This window comes from Oryzias latipes, chromosome 18 (assembly GCF_002234675.1).
Source record: "Oryzias latipes chromosome 18, ASM223467v1".
Lineage (NCBI taxonomy): Eukaryota > Metazoa > Chordata > Actinopteri > Beloniformes > Adrianichthyidae > Oryzias > Oryzias latipes.
Window position 1 is genome coordinate 26,403,497 of NC_019876.2, and position 24,276 is coordinate 26,427,772.

Genomic DNA, 24,276 nt, shown 5'->3' on the forward strand with positions numbered 1-24,276 from the left:
TGAGCTGAGGTCTGACAGTTTCCGGATTTGTCCTGGAAGACTGGGACTGAGGATGTGTGAACATGTGTGGTGTCCAGGTGTAGCCCAGGTACAACGCCTGACCTAGACTGTGACCCTGAACTGGAGGCTGAGGTGATCAAACCAGACAAGTGTGGAAAAATAGAAGATCCTTCTGGACCCTTCAGGTGAGAAATCAGCTCCTGAGCAGAACCAGAACCAAACATGTGTTGAGATTTAGAACCATCAGTAATTCTGATGCCCTGCGGGTGGAAAAATGGTTGATGTCTGTCCTGTTGTGCTGTGCAGAGAGTGTATTGGTGTGGTGGACCCTGAACCGTTCTTCCAGAGTTGTGTGTACGACATGTGTCAGTTCAACGGGGAGCTGCATGTTCTGTGTGACCAGCTCCAAGCCTACACTGACGCCTGCCAAAGCGCCGGAGCCACCGTCCACCACTGGAGGGCTCCAGACTTCTGCCGTAAGTTCTGCAGATGAACACAGCTCCCTCCTCTAGAGGAGTTCCTGCCAAAGTGTCTTCTATATGAATTCAGAAGATTGTAATGACCCGGGTTCCTCTCTCTGCTCCTGATTGCAGCCCTGGACTGTCCTGCTAACAGCTCGTACTCTCTGTGCGTGAGCTCGTGTCCTGAGACCTGCCTGGGCGTGATCGGCTCCCCCGGCTGTGAGGACGTGTGTGTGGAGGGCTGTGAGTGTGACCCAGGATTCATCCTCAGTGATGACAAATGTGTGCCCCTGAAGGACTGTGGCTGCGTGGACACCAGTGGAACCTACCACCCTGTAAGTGACCAACACCCCTTTAGCCAGAAGAAAGTTTCATTCTGACTTTTGACTGTTTCACACACACAGATGATAAAGATGCAGACTTAATGGATTCGGGTTTTATTATAATATTTAGAAAATACCAGTATCACAACGGTTGTTCTATTTTATATTGCTTTATTTATCCATAATCAAATTTGGATGCAGCTAAAGTTGAAGATTCAATCAGAGAAAGTTTCTGAGTTGTGGGAACTTATAAAAGGGACGTTTAAGAATTTTTCTCGAAAGGTTGAATTAGGAAAGGAACTGTTTAGAGACTTTAGCACAGAAAATGTTCCAGTGTTAAAAAAATACACAGTAAATCAGAACTTATGTAAAAACAAAATATGATTACCGTAATCTTTTTGCCCTGAAATATGTGAGCCTGAATTCTCAGCGTTATAATGGTATTTTATGAATGGAAGAATGGAAGAAACAACTTCTATAAATCAATAACTGTTTCAATTAATATTTATCATCTGTTAAACACAATTGTTTTCAGATTTCTTTTTAACTGAATTTCTTGCTGCTGCAATTTTAGTTGAAGAATAGGTTTTTCAGAAACCGGAAGCATAAAATGTATTCAACGTTAACTTTAATCCTGTTGAGACCGGTCTATGAAATTATTGTCTGAGATTAAAGCGGTCCAGGGCCTGAAAAAGGTTGGGGACCACTGATATAGAGGATTCCTGTTCATAAATGCTTAAAATAATTTAAATGGAGAAGAAGACATTGACCTAGTGAATTCTTTTTCACACTTTTCCCATAAAGACAAGTAACAAAAAGCAGTCTATTTAAGAGTGCTACAAGAATTCTCATTCTGAATAATATATATATAATATACATACATATATATTCAGTTTATGCTTCCTACACTGCATGTAAATGGTTTCTAGTAAACTTACTGTAGTCGAGAATATTTGAAAAAAAGTAAGCTTCAGGTGTACAATTCCTTGCTAAGAGGAGAAGAGTGGCACACAGCATTTTCAATAATATTGCACACATGCGAAGGACAAATTAAAGCAGTATATCTTTCAGATGTGTTTCTAATCTGTACTTTGTTCCAGGTGGACGATGAGTGGCTGTTGGAGGGCTGTGAGCAGAGCTGTGAGTGTCTCAGTGGAGGACAGATCCAGTGCCACAACACCAGCTGTAATCCAGTGACTGAGGTCTGCCAGCTGCAGGACGGACTCTATGAATGTCGCCCTCTGGGTATGTTGAACCCCCCCTGCAACCCCCACATATGAAGAATCATAAACTGTTTTATAACGATGAGAAGCATTTGAACAAAAGAATCGCTCTCTCTTCCAAGAGTCTATGAATTGGTGTTCAGGTGGTCTGCTGTCTTGAAGACCGTTAAAAGAGCTCAGATTATTATTACGTCAAATGAAAATCAGTCTAGTCTTTGATACTTTAAAAGTGTTTGGAGGCTGTTAGTTGCACAAAATGGCACAGGTCATTGGCCATGCCTGCATATAAAATTGACCAGTTCTTCTCCTGTGTTTTTCCTCTTTTGCTTTATAATAAAGCAACTCAAAAACCATCTACACCAAAACCACCAACTCCGGAACCATCTACACCTAAAGTAACAACTGCTGCTCCAGTCACAACCAAACCACCAAGTATGTTTCCGTTTTAGCATGTTTAGAGTTTGTTTTTTCCTTATTCCTTTTGACTAATTTTCCTCTGTGTGTACAGAACCCTGCCCTCCTAACGCTGAGTACATAGAGTGTGGTCCGGCTTGTATCCCGACCTGTCAAGAACCATCCACCAACTGTTCTGGTTCCTGTATCAGCGGATGTTTCTGTAAACCAGGGTTCGTCTTTAAGGGACCTCGCTGTGTACCAATAGAGAAATGTGGGTGTCTGGATGAGGATGGTAACTACTATGAGGTCAGAGGTCAAAGTTACTATTTCACCTTTAAGAGAAGAAAAAACAACAATAAATCATTTAGGTATAAATCTGACCTGATGACTAATTGATCCTCTGTTCAGCCTGGCGAGGTTGTACTTGGAGACGGTTGTTCAAAACTCTGCCGCTGTGCTGGGAACTACACTCTGGAATGCACGGATAACTCCTGCGACCCTTCTGAGGAATGCCGAGAGGTGAACGGTATTCCAAGCTGTTATCCTAAAGGTAAGAATGTCACATAGCTGCTCAAAATGGACAGATCTGAGGAAAGTAGGAAAGTTAAGAAGATCCAAAATCTTCTCACAAAATAGATTCCAGCAATATATTCATCTGGTTTTCTGTGTTTTAGACACATCCACCTGCATAGCATCAGGAGATCCTCACTACACCACCTTTGACAAGCACAGATACGATTTCATGGGAAACTGCAGCTATGTGATGTCAGGAATCTGCAACACCACAAGTCTACCCTTCTTTGAGGTCCATGCGGACAATGAAAACCGATACAACAGTCCCACCATCTCCTACCTGAAGGCTGTGCACGTGTATGTGCACATGGTGAAGATCTCCATACTCAAAGGAGGCGTTGTGCAGGTAAGAAATGAAGGGAGAGATTGTAAATGTCAATGCGTTAAAGGTTTCTGTCATTGTGTATTGGTATTCCAACACTGTCTGTCATTAGTAATCTGTAATTCTTTTTACCCGCCTGCAGGTGAATGGGACCAATGTCAACCTACCGTTGAACCCTGCCCCCGAAGTGTCTGTGTTCCAGTCAGGGAAGCATTACACCGTTTCCATGACCTTTGGTGTCACTGTTCGCTACGATGGAAACCACTTCATGGACATCAAAGTCATCAAAGAGTAAGTAAAGACCGCACCATGTCCGCTCATAGCATCTTCACATCTGCTCCAAAAACCTTCAGATTTATGAGTCATGATAAACTGGAAACTAGTTATTTTGTTAGTAATGAGAAAACACCAGCCATAATGGTTGTTGACAGTTTTCTTCATCTCTGATCCGTTTGTTGTTGTCTACCTTACTGACTTTGTGCTCTTTAGCTACCAGGACAAGTTATGTGGACTGTGTGGGGACTACAATGGAAATTCCAAAGATGACTTCCAAAAACCAGATGGAACCATGACCAATGACGCCAACGAGTTTGGACACAGCTGGAACACTGATCCAGAGTGAGTCTTTGTGGATATAACTTTCCCTGCATGAGGTTCAATCTGAAAAACAACTTAAAGGAGTTTCTGTCAGAGTTGAACCCCTACATAGTTCCGTTTTTGTTTAGTATGGAGAAAGGCTTAAATATTAACAATTTTTAACTTCCTATTTGTGATATCAGGTGTAATAAGCAACCCAATGCCACCATCCCTGGATGTGAACCAGGAGAACAGGAACTGTATGAGGGTTACTGTGGAATCCTGTTGGATAAGAACGGTCCCTTCGCAGTGTGCCATGGCAAAGTCAACCCCAACGTATGTCCACATACTGTTGAAGGTTTATCTTAAAAGTTTTGTTATGTTTTGAGTTTAAGAATATGTGAATTACAAGCCATGCTTTTCTCTCCAGAACTACTTCCAGGATTGTTTGTTTGACTTGTGTGAGCTGGAGGGAGCCAAACCCATTCTGTGTGAAGCCATTGAAGCCTACGTCAACGAGTGTCAAGACCGTGGAGTTGACATTGGACCCTGGAGGAACGAAACCTTCTGCCGTAAGTCTGAGTCAATAAATAGCTGAAGAAGAGTAGAGTATATGATATAGACCCTCCTCTAAAAGTGGAATTACTCCCCCATCAATGTTGTTTGAGGATGGACACCAGCAGGTAGACACTTGTCAATAGACTCAATGAGCATTGATCTGCTTTACGCTAAATCGTCACTTTTAATATTCCAGACTGTTTTAGCCCATGAAAAATTGAAAGGTTTTGAAGACAGACGTTTAAATTGATTAACACCCATAAAAATGGCTCAATTGAGGCAGAGACAGAGGAGTTTTAAAGAGAATAACTGTTTGTTGTCTTCCCCACAGCTCTGAAGTGTCCTCCCAACAGCCACTATGAGCCCTGTGCTGACCCCTGTCAGGACACCTGCTCTGGAAAGCCCTCCTCCTGTGGGGGGGCCTGCTCTGAGGGATGTGTGTGTGATCCTGGCTACGTCCTGAGTGCTGGCAAATGTGTAAAGAGGGAGTCGTGCGGCTGCAAACACACCAACGGCCAGTATTATGAGGTACAGTGAACCTCTGTCTGCTGACAGACCCTACCATTCAGCAGGTGAAGGGGGGTAGGGAGGTCTTTGGATGCTCCTGTCCCACATTTCTCAGCTCTTATTGTTAAATGTAGATGTTTGCTCAAATCAGCAGATGTGTCATCTATTATAAAGTGTAACCAGTAAGTAGAAATAAACCATTTGTGTTGTTTGTCTGTCAGCCTGGAGAGGAGTTTTATGTGGAGGACTGTAAGCTCAAGTGCAGGTGTGATTCCCCCTTTGTCACCTGTGTGGCCTCTGACTGTCCCCCAATGCATGAGTGCAAACTGCAGGATGGAGAGTTGGGCTGCTACCCATCAAGTAAGTCTACAGCCACAGCAACTTAAACCACACTTTATTCATCACTGGAAGGAGATTAGTTCCTTCACGTGATTGTTGATCTAATGGGTTTGGTAGTTGTGAAAGCTCACCTGAACTTTTCTGCAGACCAAAATACTCAACGAAGAGTAAGTGATGCAACACAAAGGGACTTTAAAAAGCTGCCTACAGAACCACAGAGAGAATGTGGTAAAGTGAGGAGCTGCAGACACTCATTAATCATGATAGGCAGGGGGGATAGTTAGACAAAATGGATTGATAATTACCTTTTTTTTCAACCTGTGGTCAGAACTGGTTTTGGGAAATACTCCCCTCGAATGGCCAACCTTTGCAACTGCATGATTTTTATTAGTAATTTGCGCAACTTAAGTATTTTCTTTTCTCCTGAGAAAAAACTACAAAAACTACATTACCTTCATGCAAGTGATAGAAAAAGGATTGTTTATCCAATGTAAAATAATTATTACATTTTTACTGATTAAATAAAATGCTCTTGAGACATTTTTTTCTGTTTTCAGTGCCTCTACTGCTTACTAAGACCTGTAATGAGCAATCTAAAAGGGAAGATTTCTCAGTGGTGCAGCATAATGTCTGGCCAAATCCCAAAATGCATCAGCTACATTTATGCCTTAAGTTTACAGCCACTTTGACTTTAACGCCAGTTATGTCTGCCCATTATCATTACAATAATATCGTATCTTTGGAGACATGCTGTGTTGTATTGGGACAATATGGTTTCCAGCCGTCGTCACCACAGGGTCAACTGTTTAACAGTGTGGGCGTACATTTATGGAGTGAAATATAAGTACTAAAAAATGGGAGAGCCACTTCCACATGCACATTTGCAGCATGAGTGTTTTCTAGATCGTGCCCAGTTAAAATCTGATAAGACGTGTACAGTTCTGGACAGTTTAGTTCAAGGTTGAAGATGTAGTCATGTGGTATCTCCATTATTATTTACAACCTTGATAAAGATGACAGAGTCAGCATAGTGAGCAACGTTCACTTTGAGTTGTGGTACAATAAAACACCAGTCAAGTAGGGATGGGCGATACTGGGAATTTGGGTATCGATCCAATACCAATATAAAAAAATTACAGGGTTAGTATCACCGATATCAATACTTATCCTTTTTTTATTGCAATGTTATATTGTAGAATAATTTTAGAAATATGCTATTTTTTGGTAATTAAAAAAGTCAGGATTATCAAGAAAGTGTTAAAAAAAGAGTTTCAGAGCAAGAATAATTATTCTGACGAATAAATCATAGTAGTAGGTCTGAGGAATAACGTTGCTCAGTAATAGATTTTTATTTCTATAAAGGTCAATGAGATTTTGGCTTCTAACAACCAGCAGGTGCTTCCTGTTTGGAACGCCAAGAGGGAGGGGTCACTCAGTTCAGTTTTCATAGACAGTCAATGATTTTGACACAGTAATAGCTCCAATTGCTTTCTCTGTAAAACAGCAAAGATAAAATATTATTTGTTTTTTATTTCTTCAATTAACTTTTGTGATTCTAGAAACTCATTCCTTTTGCAGATAAATTTGTGAGGAATTTGTGAAAAAACACATTTTTTTAAATAAAGGTCACACCAACATTTCAGCAATTTATTTTATAGCGGATCCTCATTTTGTTTTTAATCAGTCTAATCACCGGTTCAGACTGATCCAGCGACAGATCTTTGGCTCATAAAGTCTGCAGGCAGACACCGTTGTGATCTGCTTTGCGCTAAGAGCAAAAACAAGCGTGAGCCACAGACGTGAGGTGGTTCTCCTGCCGGCATGATGATGTTGAAGCTTCCTGATCTTCTCTGTAGGCTCTCAGGACTGCATTGTCTCTGGAGATCCGCACTACAACACATTTGACAAGAAGTACTACAGCTTCATGGGAACCTGCACCTACACTTTGGCCAGAACATGCAGGAATGACTCAGGTAGATGAAAATAAAATGCATTTACATACTTGCATGATCCCAACCAGTCCCAGGGCTATGGGATGTATTAATGGGATGTATGTCTTACTGTGTTTTTAATCACAATTAACACACAGCAAATCACCAAGTGTTGTAGCTTACACTCAGTCTGCCTTTGACTGATGTCTCTTGTGATTGGTGGATGCTCCTGTGCAGATCCCTGGTTCTCTGTGGAGGGGAAGAATGAAGAGCGAGGAGCGTCAGGAGTGTCCTACCTGAAGAAACTCTATGTCACCGTCAACGACATCACAGTGACCCTGATGAAGTCCAAGAGGACTCTGGTCAGTGTAAACCATGTCTGCTCCAAAATTCATTGTGTTCAGTTCAAATGGAGATAAACAGATGGACAGAACATGGTTCTACTCTACAGTCTCCTCTTTATCTGAATAAAACTGAATCTTTGCCTCTTTCCTGGATCTACTCTCTGCTTTATTGTTTTTTCACTCATCCTCTTCTGCTTTAGTTCAGCTGCATCTAAACTCTTTTTTGCTTGTTCTCACATGTGAACTGGATGATCTTCATCTTTGCTCTTTTAATCCCATTTCTGATACAGTTTTTGTGTTCATGTGTTGCAGGTGAACGGCAAGCGCGTGGCCTTCCCTCACAACCCCTCCCCACTCATGTCCCTCAGTCTTTCCGGTCAGTACGTCATCTTGCAGACCACCTTTGGCCTGAGGGTGCGCTGGGATGGAAATCATCACGCCCAGATCTCCGTCCCCAGGTTGGTTTGGTTCTCATGATGGAACATCTTAGTTTTGTTGAGACGCTGAGGCTCAGAAGCACTAAGCCCTTCATCTGCTTTCCTTCAGCTCCTACCACGACCAGATGTGCGGCCTCTGTGGTGACTATGACGGGAACGCAGGCAACGACTTCACCAAACCGGACGGAACTCCAGCGGGAAATGTCAACGACTTTGGGAACAGCTGGCAGACAGAGGAAGACGAGGATGAATGGTGAGTGAAGAGTCTTGACTGAGCTGAGGTCTGACAGTTTCCGGGTTTGTCCTGGAAGAATGGGACTGAGGATGTGTGAACATGTGTGGTGTTCAGGTGTAGCCCAGGAACAACACCTGACCTAGACTGTGACCCTGAACTGGAGGCTGAGGTGACCAAACCAGACAAGTGTGGAAAAATAGAAGATCTTTCTGGACCCTTCAGGTGAGAAGTCAGCTCCTGAGCAGAACCAGAACCAAACATGTGTTGAGATTTAGAACCATGAGTAATTCTGATGCCCTGCAGGTTGGAAAATGGTTGATGTCTGTCCTGTTTTGCTGTGCAGAGAGTGTATTGGTGTGGTGGACCCTGAACCGTTCTTCCAGAGTTGTGTGTACGACATGTGTCAGTTCAACGGGGAGCTGCATGTTCTGTGTGACCAGCTCCAAGCCTACACTGACGCCTGCCAAAGCGCCGGAGCCACCGTCCACCACTGGAGGGCTCCAGACTTCTGCCGTAAGTTCTGCAGATGAACACAGCTCCCTCCTCTAGAAGAGTTCCTGCCAAAGTGTCTTCTATATGAATTCAGAAGATTGTAATGACCCGGGTTCCTCTCTCTGCTCCTGATTGCAGCCCTGGACTGTCCTGCTAACAGCTCGTACTCTCTGTGCGTGAGCTCGTGTCCTGAGACCTGCCTGGGCGTGGTCGGCTCCCCCGGCTGTGAGGACGTGTGTGTGGAGGGCTGTGAGTGTGACCCAGGATTCATCCTCAGTGATGACAAATGTGTGTCCCTGAAGGACTGTGGCTGCGTGGACACCAGTGGAACCTACCACCCTGTAAGTGACTAACACCCCTTTAGCCTCATGTTCAGAACTGCAAACATCTGGTTCCATCTGACAGCTGCTCCAACTTGATCAAGAGGATTCCTGTTCATAACACTTCTTATTGTCTTGGCAGAATTTAAGAAATGTGTTCCCATAGTCCTTTATCCTTAATATTCAGCAAACCATTTTAGGTCACTTTCAGTAAATGTTTAGCTGATCATCATCAGCATAAAGGTAAACAAAGCAAAACATCTGAAGGAAACATTAAAGTCATGTTAATGCAGAAAAACTGAAGGATCTGTCGTGGATTTTTGGAACACTTAATTTTCTCCTGCAATCTCAGAAACATGCGGAAATCAAATGAACTGAAGGAAAAGCAGTACATCTTTCAGACGTGTTTCTAATCTGTACTTTGTTCCAGGTGGACGATGAGTGGCTGTTGGAGGGCTGTGAGCAGAGCTGTGAGTGTCTCAGTGGAGGACAGATCCAGTGCCACAACACCAGCTGTAATCCAGTGACTGAGGTCTGCCAGCTGCAGGACGGACTGTATGAATGTAGCCCTCTGGGTATGTTGAACCCCTGCTCCCCCCCAGGTGTGCATGTCCTGTCTGCACTGCTTCATCTTACCAGCTCATGTCTGCTTGTCTTTCCTCAGAAAATGGCATTTGCTCTGTTTCTGGTGACCCTCACTACACCACGTTTGACAAACGCACCCACCACTACATGGGAGCCTGCTCCTACACCCTGACCAAACTCTGCAACAGCTCCTCCGACCTGCCACACTTCACTGTGGACACTCAGAATGAGCACAGAGGCAGCAATACCAAAGTCTCCTACGTCAGAGCCGTGGTGATCAACGTGTACGGCATGACTGTCGTCTTCGGCAAGGGCCGCTCTGTCCAGGTACATCACCTGACCACCACCGTTTCTGTGCCATTGTTGTTATTGAGGATTGGCAGAACACCTGAGGGCTGTGCAGCAAATGTTTTCAACTACTGTCAGCTGTCTTGAATCTGTATGATCCGCCATATTACCGGTCTCTCCTCTGGTTCTGCTCTTCAGGTCAACGGGACAGTGGTGGTCCCACCTGTCAGCTCCATCAGCGGAGTGAAGATATACTTCAGTGGAAAGTTTGTGGTGTTGGAGGCCTCTTTTGGCCTGAGAGTGCGATTTGATGGAAACCACCATGCAGACGTCACTTTGCCTTCCTCCTACAGCGGCCTCCTCTGCGGCATGTGTGGTAAGGACTGACCAGATCCAAAAACCAGTAGAAAGAATTTGTGTCAAAACAAAAACTTTTTTTGAACCCTAAAGTCAGATGTTGACTCAGAGGCTGATTCTTTTGCAGGAAACTTTAACGACAACCCAACCGATGACAACCTGAAACCGGACAACACTCCGGCAGCAAACTCCAACGAGCTGGGAGACAGCTGGGCGGTGCCTGACCCGCGACCAGAGTGAGTCCCGTCTCAGAAGGTGGCAGCCCCATCTTTGCTACACCCTAAATGTGCAACGATGAGTGTTTTGTGAACAGAGCCGTGTCCGTGTGGAACACAGTCCAAAGACAAGTTCGATTTGCCGTAGATGTTAGGACAGGTCTCCAGATACGCAGCCATAGGGATCTCACCAGAAAGCTTTGATGCTCTGGAGAAGTGTTTTCCATATAACGACACCAACCCTTCTCCACCTACAGCTGCACAAATGGAGGAGGACAGGAGGAGTGTGATGAGAAGGTGGAGGAGGAAGCCCAGAAGCCCACCAGCTGTGGAATGATCACTGATCCCAATGGTAACTCACACTCTCTGAGTCTGTAGTGTAGATCTGAAAATAATCCAGACAGAGATGAATAACAGATTATAACGTCACTCCAATTCTTTCATATGATCTGTTCTTTCAGGTATCTTTAAGCCCTGCCATGCCGTGGTTCCACCTGAGCCCTACTTTGAAAACTGCGTGTACGACATGTGTGCCACCGGGGGTCAGACAGTGGCTCTGTGCCAGGCTCTCGAGAGCTACGCCGACATATGTGCTGCTGCAGGCGTCAACATCCCGTGGAGAAACAGCACCTTCTGCCGTAAGTCTTCCTCATGACTGCAGACAATAGCAATGATGGCCCTCGCTGTTGACAAAGCTGTACATGTGTGATCGGAAGCCTCCCAATTGGAAAATAATGGTTGTGTTATGGAACTAAGCCCAGTGCAGGTCTGGTTTCTGTGGTCGTATTCCTGCGCCTCTCCTTCACTTTTCATAAAGTTTCCACAAATGTTAGCTGAATATTTGAAGTTTAGTAAATTGTCAAAAAAGATTCTACAAGCTCAAGCAGTTTGTTCGTCATAGTGGCACACATTAATCCTGCCATCATCTCATATAAAGCAAATAAACACAATGCATTTAAACTATTTCCTTTAATATCTTAGAAAAAATGCGTACGTTAAGCCAAACATTGTTAGTTTTGCTATTTTTACAATAAATAATCTTATAAATACCCCAAATAAATATTGCCAGACAACCCCAAATATTTAAACTTCTGGATGGAAGAACAGAAGATGTCCGAGACCCTGGAGGGTCAGAACAGAACCCATCTGTCTTCCAAACTCACTCAATCCCTTTTGAGGTCACACGGTTGCTGGAGCCTATCCCAGCCACTGTTGGGCAAAGGCAGGTACGTCCTGAGCAGGTTGCCACTCTGTCGCAGCTCCACACACATACATTCAAACCAATTAAGAGTTTTCAATCCACCTGTGAAGCATGCTTTTGGATTGCTGGAGGAATCTGGAGTTCCCGGAGAAAACCCACGCAAGCATGAGGAGAACATACAAACTCTACGCAGAAAGGAGCAAGCTGGGTTTTGAACCAGGGCCTTCCTGCAGTGAGGTGAAAGTGCTAACCACTACACCATCATGCAGCCTCAAAACGGAGCCCAAATACATAATTAAACTGAACACCAAAAGTAGAGTTAGTTCTGTATATCAGTGCAGTTGAAAATCTTCTAATGGAATAAATACTTGGATCAATCAGACAATGTTTGAGTCCACAGAGGCTAAAACATTCCAGAATCCTCAGACGTTGAACATTTTTTCTGACACTGATCACATTTTGCATAGACATCGTATTTCTTGTTTTGAAAACTCATCATGCAGCTTTGAATTTGCACAAACTTTCTGACAGAAGTCAGAAACCGAACGTCCTCTCTGATACAAGACAAACTGCTCTATAATCTGACGAAACGTTTCAAGGCAGACGATTTCCAGTCCAGTTGCTATGAATCAACTTCAAGACGTCAACTGATGAATGGGAACAACTTTATCTTCTGATGCTGTTTTAGTTTGTGGTCAAATATTCACTGTTAAGTAAAAAAAATCAAAAGGATCTCAAACGGACAAATGAAGCTTTCTTTTAAAAATAGTTTTTGGCATTGATAATAAACATACATCTCTGTAAACAGCTTGCATCCTCTTCCCCCCGTTCTAGCTCTAAAATGCCCCACGGGCAGTCATTACACTCCATGCGGCCCTGCCTGCCCCCAGCCCAGTTGCCAGGAGCCCGAGAGCTCCGGAGACTCCTGCGACCTGCCCTGCGTGGAGGGCTGTGTCTGCAACGACGGTCTGATCCTCAGCGGGGACAAGTGCGTCCCGCTGAGTGAGTGTGGCTGCACGGACGAGGATGGACAGTACAGACCCGTAAGTGATCAGGAAGGGGGAGCCAGCTCTGTTGTCACAGATGAACCCCCTCATCAGAAATGCACTCTTTCCCGTTCAGGTTGGAGACAGCTGGTTTACGGAGACTGACTGCTCGGAGCGTTGCAAGTGCAACGGCAACCACAACATCAGCTGCGAGCCGTGGCAGTGCAGCCCTGCGCAGGAGTGCAAGGTGGTGGAGGGCGTGCTGGATTGCCACTCCACAGGTAAGCTGACCAGCAGGGAGAGGGACTCCAACTTTGTGATCCCATCTTTCTGACCTTTCACTTGTTCGTCCCGCAGGTAAAGGAGTTTGCCATGTGGCTGGAGATCCGCACTACTACACTTTTGATGGCATAATGCACACATTCATGGGAACTTGCACGTACACACTGGTGGAGGTAGGAGATCACTTTCTTTTTCTGTATTATGTGCACCGTGAGGTCATCTTCCACTTTAAACCCCTGCGTGTTCTTGTGTAGAAGCATCTCGTGCAGCCCTTTTTGTGAAGCCCCTTCATGTCTGCACTCAAACCTTGCAGGTGTGCAACAAAACTCAGGTCACAGACTTCCGAGTGGTGGCTAAGAACGAGGAGCGAGGTCAACCGGAGGCGTCCTACGTCCGCTCAGTCAAAGTCTTCCTGCCTCACGACACTGAGGTGGAGCTGCAGAAAGGCCGCAGAGTCCTGGTAGGTGGTCCGATTGAAGGTGGTCCACGTAAACCTGCTGCCGCAGTAAAAGCTGACAGATGCATCTTACGTGTTTAGCTGAACGGGCGCCGAGTGCGGACACCCTTGACCATTGACACGATTGGAGCCAAAGTGATAACCAGTGGATCCTACAGCTTGCTGGATACCAACTTTGGCCTGCAGGTGAAGTTTGATGGAGTCCACCACTTGGAGATCACGGTTCCTGGAGAGTATTTCAACAAGGTAGAACACACTCTGCATGGTCTTTCTCCACGTCGGCTTCATTGGGTGTTTCATGGCTAAATGGGTAGAAACGCCACTGATCTGTGTCTCCAGTTGTGTGGCATGTGTGGGAACTACAACCACGACTCCACTGATGACAACCTCAAGCCAGACAAGCAGCCAGCCAAAGATGTGATTGAACTGGGCAACAGCTGGAAATCTGAAGGAGACAGCGATCCGGGGTCAGTGACCTGCAGCTTCACACATGTTTTGAACAGATCATCTGAGCCTCAATATCACAGGGTTTGCTAAAAAACAAGCTTCAACCATTGAATATAAGCTTACATGAGAACTGGACGGAACGAGTGTCACATCACTCATAAGCTGTAGTGTATGCTCATACCGCCCTCTACAACCCACGTTTAAGAGGCCGTGTTCAATGAAAAGTCTATATAAACGCACGTTTAGGTTTCTGTTTCCAAAACTCACGCAAGTCGTTACGCAAGTTTTTACAACTGTTCTCAGGCTCCACATCAAAACATGCATGGCCATTGAATGCATGTTTAACCAGATCAAAACTTTGATCAATCAGAGACTCGTATGGATGGCGTCCCCTTAATTTCACAGAAGTGCCAACGTTTTGAAAATTGATTAAGGAGGAGAAATTATTAGTCGCGGTTTGTGGCTGGCTGAAATTATTTGACACCAAGTCTTTGATATATAAAAACAGAACACACCTGGAGCAATACTTACAAGATTTTTCCACCGCTTCAACATTTCCCACCAAGCCTCTTCCAACAACATGGGCTAAGCACACATTCAAGAACCTGTTTAGCGAGTTTTTGAGCGTGTCAAGTGAGTCTGTAGCTCTAAAAATTGACTTATGTGTGACTCCAGCAGAATGAAGTCAATTTAGTCAGCATTTATTCGCTCTATGTTGGAGCCAGATGACGTCAGTAAGCAGTGATTGGTCTGAGTCGGTCTCAGTCATCGTTTCTATGGCAACCGCTCTTGCCAATCAGCCGTGTTGGAAGGCCACAGCCCCGCTACTTGAAAGCGGGCTGCATGAAATTTTTTTATCATGCGATTCGATCGCTGGATGTGGGGGCAGAAAAAATATCATGAAAAAAATGAGGATTGTAAATAACATGTTAAAATGGGCATTAGAGCAAGAGTGGTTATTCTGACTATGAGCTGTTTATTTCTCTATTGAAGTCTGTGGGATTTTAGCTTCTTGGAGCCAGGAGATACTTCCTGTTTGGAAGTACCAGGGGTCAGGGGTCACTCATTCCAGTTCTCATATACACCCAACGGCTTCAACCAGTTAACAATTAGCACAGCCATCAATCTGTATATGGATTTGTTTGGATGTGATGTATCTGTCAGTTATGGAGGATTGAAGTTATGAGTTTACTCAGATGAATCAAAGCATCTAAATACCAGACGTAGCTTTTCAGCTTCCATTACTTGTTGACTGAAGTGGTTTTGCTCTGCAGCTGTCAGCCGGACAACCGTCCGGACGTACATCCCAACTGCACTGCAGAGGAAGAGGAGCAGTTCAAGGCCCAGTGTGAGCAGGTCATCCTCTCCTCCAGCTTCAGACCCTGCCACTCCGTGGTGTCCCCGGACGCTTTCTTGGGTAACTGCATCTACGACATGTGCGAGTACAACGGCATGCAGGCGACCCTGTGTGACAACGTGGAGGCGTACGCTCAGGCCTGCCAGAGCGCCGGGGTCACCATCACATGGAGGAACAGCACCTTCTGCCGTGAGTTTCAGCTCCTCTCAGTCACGCTCCGCGCAGTTTGAAGTCCTGACCCGAGACACTGCTCCTCCCTACAGCCCTGCCTTGCCCTCCTAATAGCCACTACTCCGACTGCACCGCCCCCTGTCCGCCGACCTGCTCTGACCTCTTCCCCATATTCTGTCACCTGCCTCCAACCGCCTGCGTGGAGGGATGCGAGTGCAACGCCGGCTACGTCCTCAGTGACGGCAAGTGCGTTTCTCTGGATAAATGTGGCTGCGTGGGCTCAGATGGAGAGTATCATGACGTAAGTTCAACCGCAACCAGTTCAACATACTGTGTGTGTGAGGTTTTAATCGTGGTGTCATATGATGTCCACTCTTCTGTTTAACTATCAAACTTCAATTCACAACCACACTTTAACTCACAAGGAAATTCCAGATATACTTTCGTTTTGAGTTAAAGTGTTGTATTGTGAGTTATTGTGTTGTGAGTCATTAGGTTGTGTTGTGAGTTATTGTTTCGTGTTGTGAGTTAATGTCTTTTTTGTTGTGATGAATTGTAATGTGTTATTTTGTGTTGTGTTGCAACATCAAAAGTGCTGTGTTGTGACCCTTCTGGGCCACCGTAGATTCCAGCTCAGACGAGGAAAACAAAGCTGTTCATGGATCTATTTGTCTGACAGTGGATGCATCAGAATGGAGCGGAGCAGAGAGCTTGTGGCCCCGCCCAGTATTTTTTTTTGTCACAAATATTTATCGGTCTTTAAGACATGGCATTTTTTTTATCTGCTTCTGACTCAAAACAATTTGAATAATGAATTTCTCAGAACTGCAATTTTTAGCTTAATTCTTTTATAACTGTCCTCCATCATGAGAAAAATCCCGCAAGAACATGTTAAAAACCCCAAAACCTCTTTCATTGGACCCATTCGTAAACCCTGCCGGTCTGCACACACAGGTGGGGGACTCATGGCTGACTGACAAATGCCAAGAATCCTGTACCTGCAACCTCGGGGGGCAAATCACATGTGAAGACCACAGCTGTGACGACAACTCTGTGTGCGGCCCAGACAAGTTTGGAGACGTCAACTGCCAGCCCACCAGTGAGTCCACTGATAGGAACAGTGCACATCAGAGCACAGACGTCTAGCGTCCTGTCCTGCATCGCCCCCATCGGACCCCATCCCCTTTGTTTTACCCCGCAGAGTTTGATAGATGCACCGTCTCTGGAGACCCTCACTACCGGACGTTCGATGGCTTCACCCACCACTACCAGGGCCCTTACACCTACGTCCTCACTCAGGACCACAACCTGCAGGGCTCCCTGAAACCCCTGATGGTGAGGGGCAAGAACCTCAGACGAGGGGGGAACAAGAGAGTGTCCTTCCTGGATGAGATGTACGTCAACGTCTACGGTGTTGATGTTCGCTTCCTGCAGAAGAAAACTGTCCTGGTCAGTAAAACGTTCTTTTGCTTTTTAAATATATATTTAGTTTAAGGTTTTTAAAACATCACGTTCTTCCTGGTGCAGGTCAACGGGGAGCGGGTCACCCCACCTCTAAGTCCAGTCAGGGGTCTCACCATCACAATGAACTCCAAGCAGATGCAGCTCACCACCGACTTCGGACTCACTGTGCGCTTTGACGGCAAAAGTCGAGGAGGTAAAAGCTCTTCGCTGACCCCCGCCCAACAGCTTCTGTGAGACTTTGCTCATTCTGCGTTTGTGTTCCAGAGGTCATCCTGCCCAGAACCTACAGCAACTCTGTCAGAGGTCTGTGTGGGAACTACGATGGCATCACCAGGAACGAGTACATGAAGCCCGATGGGACCGTGGTCAGGGACCTGAACGAGTTTGGGGACAGCTGGAGGGTCAGCGAACGACAAGCTCCGGAACTGGGGAGCTTCCAGCTTCCTTCTGTCGCTCGCATCCACAGGTAGGACTGGCGGTCTTCAACACAGTTAGACAGCATACCTGAGATACTTAAAGGTGTAGAGGTGGCAGCCATTTGTTGGAACATGTCAGATACATCATGCCACTCTGCCTGCAGGCGAGACACGGAGACAGATCCAGACTCTGGGTTTGAGACCTCCGACTGCTCTCAGTCTGAGCTCGACGACTACACCAGTGTGACAAAATGCGGAGCCCTGTCTGACCCAGAGGGTCCCTTCTCCGCCTGCCACGCCGCCCTGCCGCCCCAGATTTACCAGGAGTGAGTGATCCGCTGTGAGCCTTTGCACATCTATGACGCTGAGCCCTCGCTCATGGTGAGTGTGTGTCGTTTCAGCGATTGTGTGTTTGACCTGTGCGCTGAGGACGGCAGCGAGGAGCTGCGCTGTGCCAGTTACGAGGCATATGCTACCATCTGCCAGGAGGCCGGCGTCAAACTGGGGTCCTGGAGGCAGCAGCTTGGCTGTGGTAAGGGCGCGGGCAGCGTCACACTCTTATGCGCGCACTCTCACACACAAAGGACGCATGCTAAAGCTCTTGCTCTCTCGTGTTGCAGCCCTCCCTTGTCCCGCCAACAGCACTTACACCGCCTGCATGTCGCCCTGCCCGTCATCCTGCGCCGACCTAGCAGCACCGTCCGAGTGTGACGCCACGGCCTGTGTGGAAGGGTGCCAGTGCGCCGCCGGCTTCGTCATGAGCGAGGGAGCCTGTGTGCCGTACCCAGAGTGTGGCTGCACCTTCCTGGACAGATACTACCCAGTGAGAAGCCTTCCCTGACCGTGGTCACTGCAATGCTTTGTTTTCTAAACAGCTCACCTCCTCCTTTGTGTCTCCATCCTGCAGCTGAATGAGAACTTCGTGACTGAAGACTGTTCCCAGTCCTGTGTGAGCACGAGCATCGGAGCTGTGTGCCAACCCAAAACCTGCCAGGCTGGCTACGTCTGCACCATCTATGACTTCAGGCGAGATTGCTACAGAGGTGTGTGTTTGTGTCTGACATTAATGCGATAGAACAACCTGTGTGTCTTGACAAGTAAGACAGAGTTTCCACTCACAGTTCAGAACCCAAAAAGAAAAAATCTGTTTCTGTCAACAAATACGGCCCAAAGGGTTGTACAGTCACACACACACTCAACTGGCGCCAACCTAGAACCAGGAGCAACGTGGGGTTCAGTATCTTGACCAAGGACACTTTGACACACGGGCGGTGGCCAAGGTGGGAACCAAACCCGAGACCTTTTGGTCGTCCACCTTACCTGTGCACCATGGGTCAGAAAACCATTTCAGATTCAGATCTTTTTTTCCCTCTGTCATAGTAAAAATGCACCAAACCCAAAAAGTTGTTGTTTCTCTTACGGCTTTTCCCATCAGGGGTCGCCACAGCGAACGAGTCGCATGGTAAACTTGGCAATGTTTTACACTGGATGCCCTTCCTGACGCAACCCTCTCAAAGCAACCGGGCTTGGGACTGGCACAGAAGTAGAGAAGGGAACAGGGAGCAGCCCGGAGTTGAACCCTGGTTTCACAGACGGAAGGCGCCGCAAACCAGCACGAGCTAAACCGGCCCCAACATCAAACCCAAAAAGGCTTGTGTGAAAAATCAAAGCTTTGCCCAGTTAAAAAACCTATGATGTTTAAATCAGCTGTTTGTCAAAGTCCCACTCCAATCACCTTTTGTTGTCTTTTAATGATGACCATCCAGTTTTAGACAAAATCAAAAAACCTGCCATTTCTGCAGAGCGGCAGTCATTCATTAAAGATTTGCTCCTGACTTGTGGGGCGGGACTGTTGGTGCAGTGCACCCCCCCCCCCTTTCTCTCTCATCACCCACAACTGAGAGGTCTCTGTTTACACACTTTCCTGCTAGCTTACAGCCCCTCACAACCCCCACGTAACAGTAGTAGTGCAACAAAAAATGTTGAACAATAATGAAGCTATCCAGCCAGATGCCAGCTCAGACGAGGAAAACAAAGAGGGCATGGATCTGGTCGTCTACATGCATCAGAATGAAGCGGTGGATCGAGCTTGTGGTCCTCCCAGCGCATTTTTTACATAAAAAACTGCATTTTGAAAAAGAGCTACAATTTTGGGGAAAATTTTCTTTATACATAACTATAATAATAATAATAGATTAGATTTACCTGCGCTTTTCCAGACCCTCAAAGCACTTACAATGTGTCCATTATTCATTCACTCATCATTCATACTAGGTGATGGTAGAGGCGTGGCTGCCAGTTTGTGCCTACGCCCCCTCTGACCATCACCGGGACAGTCATACGCATTCAGACACCAGTGGAGGCACACTGACAACGACAGTTGACTGGGGGGAGAGGGGATCGAACTGCCGACCCTTCGATCATTGGACAACCTGGATCATTGGAGCATTGGACAACCTGTTCAAGCCTATGTCTTCCATCCTCAGAAAAATGCAACAAGAACATGTTAAAAATCATCAACGAGGGTCTTTAACTACAAGTGAAAATGTGTTCTCATACATTTACATGACATACTTTATAAGTTCATATATCCTTGTTGATCCTCCCTTTTTTCTAGGGATCAACAAAAGAAGGGAGGGTTATTTTTGTGGTAGAGAACAAACAGGGGAGATTCTTTAGATTTACAGATATTGTTGGGTTTATGTCTGATCCCATGTAGTCCTTTCTCCTTTTCTTCAATGATTTCTGATAAAAGTATCAGAGGATCATCAGCGGAGAAGTGCATGGAAGTTATCTACCCACTCCATCTGGCTCCCTAATCTCAGAGGTTGTGTTGTATTTGTGTTGGAGTCACGGTGCATTGTTGTGTTGCAGTGAGCCCCTGCCTCAGCTCCCCCTGTCTGAATGGAGGAACGTGCACGGAGGCTGGCAACAACACCTACACCTGTGAGTGCCCAGAGGGCTTCCAGGGCTCCGACTGCGAAGAGGAGATCACTCCTCCTGGAGGTATCTGCCCGCCGGCGTGCGGCGTGAACTACCAAACTGTGACAGACATGGAGGACAGGAGAGAGTGATCGTTGTGTGTTGTTGTTGCAGAGACCCCCTGCCTCAGCAACCCCTGTCTGAACGGAGGAACGTGCACAGAGGGTGGAAACAACACCTACACCTGTGAGTGCCCAGAGGGCTTTGAGGGCACAAACTGTGAGAGGGAGGACATCCGGCCGGGAGGACTGGGTAAGAAAATCTTTTAGAGAAGCTGCACCTGTGGTTCAGGCCACAGCTGCTGACTTTCATACCACTAACAAAATGCTAACAGTGATGTGACAGACGTAAATCTCAAATGCAGACACACGGGGACTAAAGCCTTAGTCACGTGCATCTGAACGGGGGTTGATCTGTACGGGTGCTGCAGATTTTTGGTTTGTCCGGCCCGTGGAGGGTCGTAAAGAGAGGAGTGCAGGTGTCTTTAGCAGTTCCCTTGAAGCTTGTATGGCCACTTCAAGGGCTGTCATGAAAATGGAACGTACCACTGTTGTTCATGTGAAAAGTGTATCGTGATAATGTAAGTTACACCCACTTATGATATACCAGTTACACTGTGATCTAGTCTAATCTAGTCATCAGATTTGCACTGGATTTGCAGGTCATACCCCTTGTGCTATCTTGTGTATTCCCCACTCCGAACACTAGGCACGTTAGCGTAGGGAGTGGGGTCATCTGGACCCCACAAGACAGTGCCTTTATTCTTCAATGATTCATGATCTTCACTGGTGTCCATTGATGACATGAAATCCTCTCCACCTTTATCCACCTTTGTCATGGTAGGGAGAACACGTCAATGTGAGGGTGGGGTCATCTGGACCCCACAAGATACCACAAGGGGTGGGTCTAGATGACCCAACTCCCAATGTTAAAGTGCCTGGGATAGCACAAGGGTTAATTCAGGCGGCATGCATGGAGCGTGCAACAGGCGATGCAGGAGCACATTTATAACCTGAACAGCACCTGCTTCACCCTGTCTTACCCATACGTGTTGTATAAGTGTTTCCCATGACCTGTCCCCCTCAGCATACCTGTAGAAAAAAAGTGCATCAACATTTTGGCTCTACGGGTTCACCGAGCAGTCTAAAATCTTGAAATTTCATGCAGACACACTGCTTGTCACTTAAGCTACATATGCACCAGGCATTTGACGCGCATTCAATAACTCTGGCTGGGCAGAAGTCGCAATTCTTGATTTCTCTTCCATGTTTCAAAAGGTTAGCACTTCCGTGACTTGAAAAGGGATGCCATCCAAATGTCACTACCAAATCCAAGTCAATGAATGGACAAAGTTCAACCTGGTTTTTGGTTGTCATTGTCCATTGATCCCAACGTGACTCTGAGGACATGACCTCACCTCAGTTCAAAGAACAAAAAGCTACGACCAGAGCTGGTGATTGCTATCTTGGTGTGATTTGGTGTCAGAGTTTGTTCATCCGAAACCCAGTGGATGCTGGCCAAGTGGTAGAGCGTTGGCCCAGAGACTGGAAGCCTGTGGATGCAGGTCAAACCAAATCATCTAAAAATGTGACACACGCAGCTTTAATGGAACCTTAGATCTGTAGGGTCTGCGATGCATCAGCTTCCTTCGTCTTTCTGACACGACTGTGCTTTTATTGTAGAAACCAAGTGGATCATCCTGATCGCCGTCCTGGCCTCGGTGGTTGTCGTCGCCGTCATAGTCACCGTTGTGTGCGTTCTAAAAAAGAGATCCAAGTGAGTATCAGCAGTCTGTGGAAGAAACGGCGTGGAATCCCATGAAGACGTCTCATCTGTATTTGTTTGATCCACAGGAAGAAGAAGATGAAGTTGAATGATGGATCCTACAGCATGAAATCATCAAAAGGTAAGACCAACACGTCCTGACACTCAGGTGTCTGAGTGCAGCGGCGCCTTCTCTGACTCCTGCCTCCGTCTTCCAGGTGTTCCATATGAAAACATGGAAGACTCAGTTTCTATCAAAACCACAACTAACAAAACAGACAGCGATGATGAAGACTCACATGAGGAAGAGGATGGTAAAACAACACCGCTGTGATGCACCTGAATCCATCAGTCTTTTCTGCACTTCTATGGTTTTTGTTTCTTAACTTATATTTTGACAACATTGTTTTTGGCTAATGTTAGTGTTTCCTCTGAAAAATGATGTCATAAAAAATGCAGGAACTTTATCGATCAAACGTCAACAAACAAGACAGTTTGTGTGTTTCTTGTGCTGCAAGCATCTATGCATTCTTGATTACCTCTTTGTTTAATTCTAATTTAAAAAACTGTTTATATTAACTTATATATATATATATATATTTAAACAGTAATTCATTGAATTGTTCTCTGGACCGTCCGTTTTCTTCAATAGAAAGTGTTTCAGTGTCTCATGATTCAGTTTTCATATTATTCCATAAAATCAACAGATGATTTATTTTTGAAATAAAACAAAGTTTGCATATAAACTTGTGACTGGACTTGTTTTTCTTGAACACGTGGGACAGTTTTTGGGGCCTTGAATTCAGATTCAGTTTTGATGTTGAAGATAATTTTAGTCTGCAGAGTTATTTTAAAAAAAACTGCCCTTTTATTAAACTTTAAACATATTTGAAATAGAATAACAGAGTATTAGGGCCACCATGAAAACATATTAAAAAATATATATATGATAATAAAGTTGTATAATTATGAGAAAAAAGGTGAGATGTTACAGGAATAAAATTGTGTTTAATAGTCAAAACTTTTTTTTTAGGAGACTAAAGTTATAAAAGAAAAAAATATTTCACAAGAATAAACTTGCAATAATCATTTTAAAAATGTAACATTTTCAAGAATGAAGTTGTACAATTACAGAAGAAAAACTTCATCAATCATGAAAATAAAGTCATAAATTTATTTCTCAAAAATGTATAATTTTACAAAGAAAAATTAATTTTCTCCAGGAAAAAATCTTATATTTAGCCTTCTAAAAGTTTGAACAAAGACAAACGAATATTACTTATTTAATTTTTAGTTGCAGAAAATTCAGAGAAACAGTAAAGATGTCATATTCCTCACTGTTAATCTGCTTTAATCTTTTTAGGAAAAGCACAACTATTTTTTCATAAAATTACTTTTTTTTTTATTTCAAAAAGGCATGAATTTTCCATAAAAATTATGACCTAAATTATAAATTTACCATATTTACCAAAGTTCTCACATTTATACTTCATTCTCATATTTTTATTTATTTTTAGTTTACTCTATCCCTAATACTCCATCGTGAACAGAATTAATAAAAATAAACACGTTTTTTTTCTTTTTTCTAAAGAAATAAATGAAACTCCTCTAGGTAGTAAAGACCTTTTTCTTTAACAAGTCTTGAGCAATTATCTTGTTACGTAAACAAGTCAGAGCTTTAACTGAGGATCAGAGAGCATGTTTCTGTTAGGAGGTGCTTGTAGTTTTAGGTAAAAATGAGAAATGTTTACATAAAGGAAGGTCAAAGAAGCTGAAACTCTTCAGGATTCCTCAGCAAGGAGCTGTGATCCTTCAAAGTTTGTTCGTTTATTTAATATAAAACGGAGGCCAAACTCAGATGTTGAGGTAAACAGTGAGGACATATCATCCGAGGTCTTTAACCCTTAAATGCTCCAGACCTGCAGAAACAGGCTCCTCTAATGCTGCTACTTCCTGATTGGTTTTGTGAATCATTTTTTGTGAAACAAAATGTATATTTTCCTTAATCAGGAAGAAAAGATGTCTCCTTCTGGTTGCGCTACCCTAAATTATCCATCTTGGCCTGCAGCCCCTGAGGCTACATCATCAACTCATGAAGAACGCCGTCCTTCTCTGGAAAAGCTGGGATTTCATAAAAGCATCCGTTACCTTTAAGCCATCAAGTCCTGAAACTGCAAAACAAACCATCACATTCACACCACCGTGTCTAACTTTTGCACGGCAGTTCTTTTGCTTTGATGTGCCACTTTCCAGGAAGTTCCTCCTCT

The 24,276-nt window shown here is 44.9% G+C and overlaps 1 protein-coding gene across 3 annotated transcripts in view; it reads left to right on the forward strand.

Annotated features, from left to right (window-relative positions):
- Positions 1-22,755, forward strand: part of LOC101162078 (zonadhesin) — a 40,894-nt gene extending 18,139 nt beyond the window's left edge. For 2 of the 3 annotated variants that reach the window (XM_023966188.1, XM_023966190.1), the window contains 48 exons: positions 78-185; positions 307-476; positions 594-796; positions 1,885-2,029; positions 2,347-2,439; positions 2,516-2,709; positions 2,812-2,953; positions 3,078-3,322; positions 3,441-3,589; positions 3,788-3,916; positions 4,078-4,210; positions 4,305-4,446; positions 4,764-4,960; positions 5,161-5,299; positions 7,135-7,251; positions 7,447-7,571; positions 7,866-8,011; positions 8,100-8,243; positions 8,340-8,447; positions 8,569-8,738; positions 8,856-9,058; positions 9,468-9,612; positions 9,702-9,949; positions 10,109-10,286; positions 10,395-10,503; positions 10,740-10,834; positions 10,944-11,120; positions 12,518-12,726; positions 12,806-12,950; positions 13,027-13,124; positions 13,265-13,411; positions 13,490-13,654; positions 13,748-13,875; positions 15,130-15,401; positions 15,476-15,684; positions 16,338-16,482; positions 16,585-16,832; positions 16,911-17,040; positions 17,112-17,313; positions 17,428-17,589; positions 17,665-17,795; positions 17,884-18,086; positions 18,171-18,306; positions 20,138-20,269; positions 20,360-20,497; positions 21,928-22,021; positions 22,099-22,151; positions 22,228-22,755. In XM_023966188.1, coding sequence (XP_023821956.1) covers positions 78-185; positions 307-476; positions 594-796; positions 1,885-2,029; positions 2,347-2,439; positions 2,516-2,709; positions 2,812-2,953; positions 3,078-3,322; positions 3,441-3,589; positions 3,788-3,916; positions 4,078-4,210; positions 4,305-4,446; positions 4,764-4,960; positions 5,161-5,299; positions 7,135-7,251; positions 7,447-7,571; positions 7,866-8,011; positions 8,100-8,243; positions 8,340-8,447; positions 8,569-8,738; positions 8,856-9,058; positions 9,468-9,612; positions 9,702-9,949; positions 10,109-10,286; positions 10,395-10,503; positions 10,740-10,834; positions 10,944-11,120; positions 12,518-12,726; positions 12,806-12,950; positions 13,027-13,124; positions 13,265-13,411; positions 13,490-13,654; positions 13,748-13,875; positions 15,130-15,401; positions 15,476-15,684; positions 16,338-16,482; positions 16,585-16,832; positions 16,911-17,040; positions 17,112-17,313; positions 17,428-17,589; positions 17,665-17,795; positions 17,884-18,086; positions 18,171-18,306; positions 20,138-20,269; positions 20,360-20,497; positions 21,928-22,021; positions 22,099-22,151; positions 22,228-22,343 — 7,417 coding nt within the window. In that variant the 3' untranslated portion in view covers positions 22,344-22,755. The remainder of the gene's footprint in view (positions 1-77; positions 186-306; positions 477-593; positions 797-1,884; positions 2,030-2,346; positions 2,440-2,515; positions 2,710-2,811; positions 2,954-3,077; positions 3,323-3,440; positions 3,590-3,787; positions 3,917-4,077; positions 4,211-4,304; positions 4,447-4,763; positions 4,961-5,160; positions 5,300-7,134; positions 7,252-7,446; positions 7,572-7,865; positions 8,012-8,099; positions 8,244-8,339; positions 8,448-8,568; positions 8,739-8,855; positions 9,059-9,467; positions 9,613-9,701; positions 9,950-10,108; positions 10,287-10,394; positions 10,504-10,739; positions 10,835-10,943; positions 11,121-12,517; positions 12,727-12,805; positions 12,951-13,026; positions 13,125-13,264; positions 13,412-13,489; positions 13,655-13,747; positions 13,876-15,129; positions 15,402-15,475; positions 15,685-16,337; positions 16,483-16,584; positions 16,833-16,910; positions 17,041-17,111; positions 17,314-17,427; positions 17,590-17,664; positions 17,796-17,883; positions 18,087-18,170; positions 18,307-20,137; positions 20,270-20,359; positions 20,498-21,927; positions 22,022-22,098; positions 22,152-22,227) is intronic. The other variant, XM_023966189.1, reaches the window with a different exon arrangement.
- The last annotated feature ends 1,521 nt before the right edge of the window (positions 22,756-24,276 follow it).